General features: G+C 31.1%; 1 protein-coding gene across 1 annotated transcript in view; it reads right to left on the bottom strand.

Moving 5' to 3' along the window:
* LOC108573634 (synaptic functional regulator FMR1) overlaps positions 1–3,680 on the bottom strand; it is a 10,086-nt gene continuing 6,406 nt past the window's right edge. The window contains exons 10-14 of the mRNA XM_017936102.1: positions 3,366–3,509; positions 3,058–3,268; positions 872–1,084; positions 504–602; positions 1–356 (exon numbers count right to left, since the gene is read on the bottom strand). Of these exons, the coding sequence (XP_017791591.1) occupies positions 169–356; positions 504–602; positions 872–1,084; positions 3,058–3,268; positions 3,366–3,509 (855 nt within the window). The 3' untranslated portion in view covers positions 1–168. The remainder of the gene's footprint in view (positions 357–503; positions 603–871; positions 1,085–3,057; positions 3,269–3,365; positions 3,510–3,680) is intronic.

Below are 3,680 nucleotides of genomic sequence, written 5' to 3' on the forward strand. Positions count from 1 at the left end.
TTCTTATCGGTAGCAAACAGTCTTAACAACGAGCGTAGACTAATCATGTCGCGTTCCATAATCGTGTAGTCCTTGCGTAGGTATGCGTCATGTTATGTGCTGGGTGTTAATAGCTCTCATCAAGTGTAGTGTTATATGTAAGTAGCAGTTGTTGACCACAATGGTTGTTTAGCCACTGGTACCATTAACCAGAGCTTCCTTAGGCTTATTGCTCTGTTGCATACGAGGAGGACGAAATCGTAGTTCTCTTTGGCCTTTAGGACCTTGAGAACTGTTGTTAGTAGTAGAAACGTCATTTGCTGGTGTTCCTTCTTTACTAGTTACAGTTGATTGGTCTGCTGGGCCGGCATTACTGCCTGAACAAATACATACATTAAGTGTTTTTGTGTAAGTATTAATGCTCATTCTGAAACACATACTTAATACCATGTCCAAATGTTATACTCTATCGAAACCGATCGTCCTAAAGAATGTTATGAAATTTCTCGGCTCTGTGTAGTTACCTTTTTGATTATTTGTTGGTGTAGAACTACGTTGTCTAGAACGTCGAAGTCGCCTTCGCCTCGTGCCTTTAGGTCCTCCCTCCACGCTTGATACAGATTCTATGCATATACAAACCATTGTGACCATCTTTTTATATTATAGTACAAACACATTACTGAAATTCAAATATTCTTATAACTGATTATGTAAAAAGCTACATCGCATACGTTAGTAGCGTGCATTAGTAATCATTGATATTGTTAGTGTTAGATGGTCACAAGTGTTTGTTGCACAGTCCATGCCACTCTCAAAAGCACCTTACTATTGCATGATCTTTAGGACGAAACGGTTATTCTACTATGAAGTACTATCTGAAAAATGTTATTACCTCTATCAATGCTTGAAACATCTTGACTATCAAGAACTGTGTCTTCATCATCAGTTGTTCGACGACGTTCATCTCTACGATCTCTACGTTGAGTTGGAGGACGACCTTGTCTACCCATGTACCCTGAATTGCCTGCACCTCCTTGATGACCACCTCTTGGAGGTAGATCCCTTACTCGATCTTCACTACCATCTAAGGTATCTCGACGTAATCCTGTAAATTAAACAATATTTATAACAAAAACTAAGTTAAAACGTTAACACAACATGATGAACATAAACATTTTAATGGTTTTGTAAAACAAACGTAACGATGAAAGATTAGTATCCTTACTTGTAGTTGATGATGATCAATGTAGCATTTAACACATTAGCAATGATGCTTCCCACGATAACAACTAAGGGTATTAATTGGAAGTGAAGAGGCATCTTTGGAATCAAGTTCACTAATTTTTAAATTCCTTCTTCTACCATTAAATATTTATACTTATATAAATTCGCACGAATTTAAGTAAAAAATAAAATATTAATGTGTAGTACTAAACTACACAAGATAATTTTATTATATTACATTAATGTAAGTAAAGATATTTGTAAAATGCACGTAATCGTTATTATCTACTATTTTATAAGTTAAAAATTAGATTCACGAGGAGGATTTTACAAGATAAATTTTATTATAAAACGTATATAAGTACATTTTTAATAAAAATAATAACATAATTGTTCCTTAATTTCTTATCTATCAACTTGCAAACAACCTATATAGATAAGACAACATTTAATTTTGTTGATGTTTAAAATGTAATTAAAGTTAATTACATTCAATATATCATTTAGTGAAATGAAGGATTCAAAAGCTGTTATACAGGTATATATCATAAATTTGACATGGAATATTTGTTACTTCATAAAAATTAATTACTCTTAGGATATATGTGATTAGACAATTCGCACACAAAACAAAATTATATACCTTATTTATTTATTTCTCAAATAACCAATAAATCAAATGTATCACACACCATGAGTTACTTAGCTACTACATGCATTTCCATTAAACACATGCATGCAAATGCATATGGTTGCACAGTTATTTTCTATTATGTTATAACTCCATGTTCTATGTAATGACATGTTTACAAATGCGAATTGTTAATGTACCTATAGACATTAACTGAGACAATATAAAGTAATTATGACAAAACACAATGAATTACGAATAACGATGTACAGGTAAAAAACTAAATAGCTGAAACGGTTTTATAACAAGTGTAGCTTCAAATCTATATAATCAAACAGTAAAAAATGCTAACGACTATAAAAAAATATAAATCAATGTCAAATTCTTTTTAAACAAATGAATCATTCTGACTTTAACATAAATAAAAATTATGAATAAATTAATACACTAAAAAAAATGATTTTATTTGTATATGTTTCAATCAGTATTTTTTATGTTTATATTGATACATTTACGAATTTTTAAGCTTTTAACTTTTTGAATGTTGTAAAGAAACTTGTAAATATATTATTTAAAGAGTATTTCAAAGAATGAATTACAGTAAAAACTCGTTTATCCGAATCCCTATCATTGAAATTTCTCATTTATTTGACTCAACAGGTAAAAGAAAAATAATTCTTTAGAAAATATGTATCAATGTTAAAAAAAAGAATCTTTTCAAGTGACATTCTTCAATGTACAGTTACATATGTAATTTATTTTATCATTCAACTGTTAGGCGTAAAGAAGTATTTAGATACATACAATTTTTCTACAGATTATTAAAAGTACATAGTTCATTATGTAATAAAGACCGAATAAATTATGTATTATGTTAAGTCACGTATGTTACACGAAAAATATATTTGCATTGTATTGAGCGTTGTGTAGATTAGGAAGATGATAACAGGAGTGAGTATGAGATAATCTAGATTTTCGTTTATTCAGATGAAACAGTCGTCCCACCAAATCCGAATAAATGAGTTTCTACTATAAATCTTGTATAGTAATAATCCTAGCATTGATTTAATTTCAACAATTCATCAAATGTTACTTTGTGACAACACGCCCTCTGTCTTTAAAATCTCTGGGTTCTCTACTGTCTCTCGTGTTGGGTCCACCGCTTCTGCCATTACGTTTTTGTGTGTTCTCTACATTGTTGATATAGTCAGTAATAGTATTACCGGCATTGTGTCTGGTAGAAGGCCTACCCCTGCCACCACGTCCACGAGATTGGCCACCACGACCTCCACGACCTCCACCACCTTCCTCCGGGCCTGCAATCATTCCTCGTCTTGTTGGAGGAAAATTGGGCATTGGTCCTGTTGTTGATCCATGCATGCTTCTTAATTGTTGGTCAATTTCTAATTTCTCTTGGCGTAACTGTTCTACTTCCTTTAAAACAAATAATACAAAATTAAAATAATGTATAAATTAACCATATTATTTCAAATATAATACACTGAAATTGAAGTATTTTATATTACTATACCTTCAAATGCGCCAAATGATATTCTAACAGCATTTTGGCATTGGCAATACTTTCAACAGTACCAACAAATACAAAGGGCACCTGACCCTCTTCTCTTGGAATCGTTGGTTGCGGTTCATTGTCTCCTTCTATCTTTACTCGTACCTGAAATTTATAAAACTGTCTAAATTACCTTATTAATCATATTAAGAACACATTTTATATATGTATATGTCAATGTATAAACTTAATGTCTAATTTATAATATTTATTTCTTGATTATTTATTATTAATATCTACATTGATTAATTTAATTTTTGTTTTCGAAATGAAAAT

This window comes from Habropoda laboriosa, unplaced genomic scaffold (genome assembly GCF_001263275.1).
Source record: "Habropoda laboriosa isolate 0110345459 unplaced genomic scaffold, ASM126327v1 scaffold128, whole genome shotgun sequence".
NCBI lineage: Eukaryota > Metazoa > Arthropoda > Insecta > Hymenoptera > Apidae > Habropoda > Habropoda laboriosa.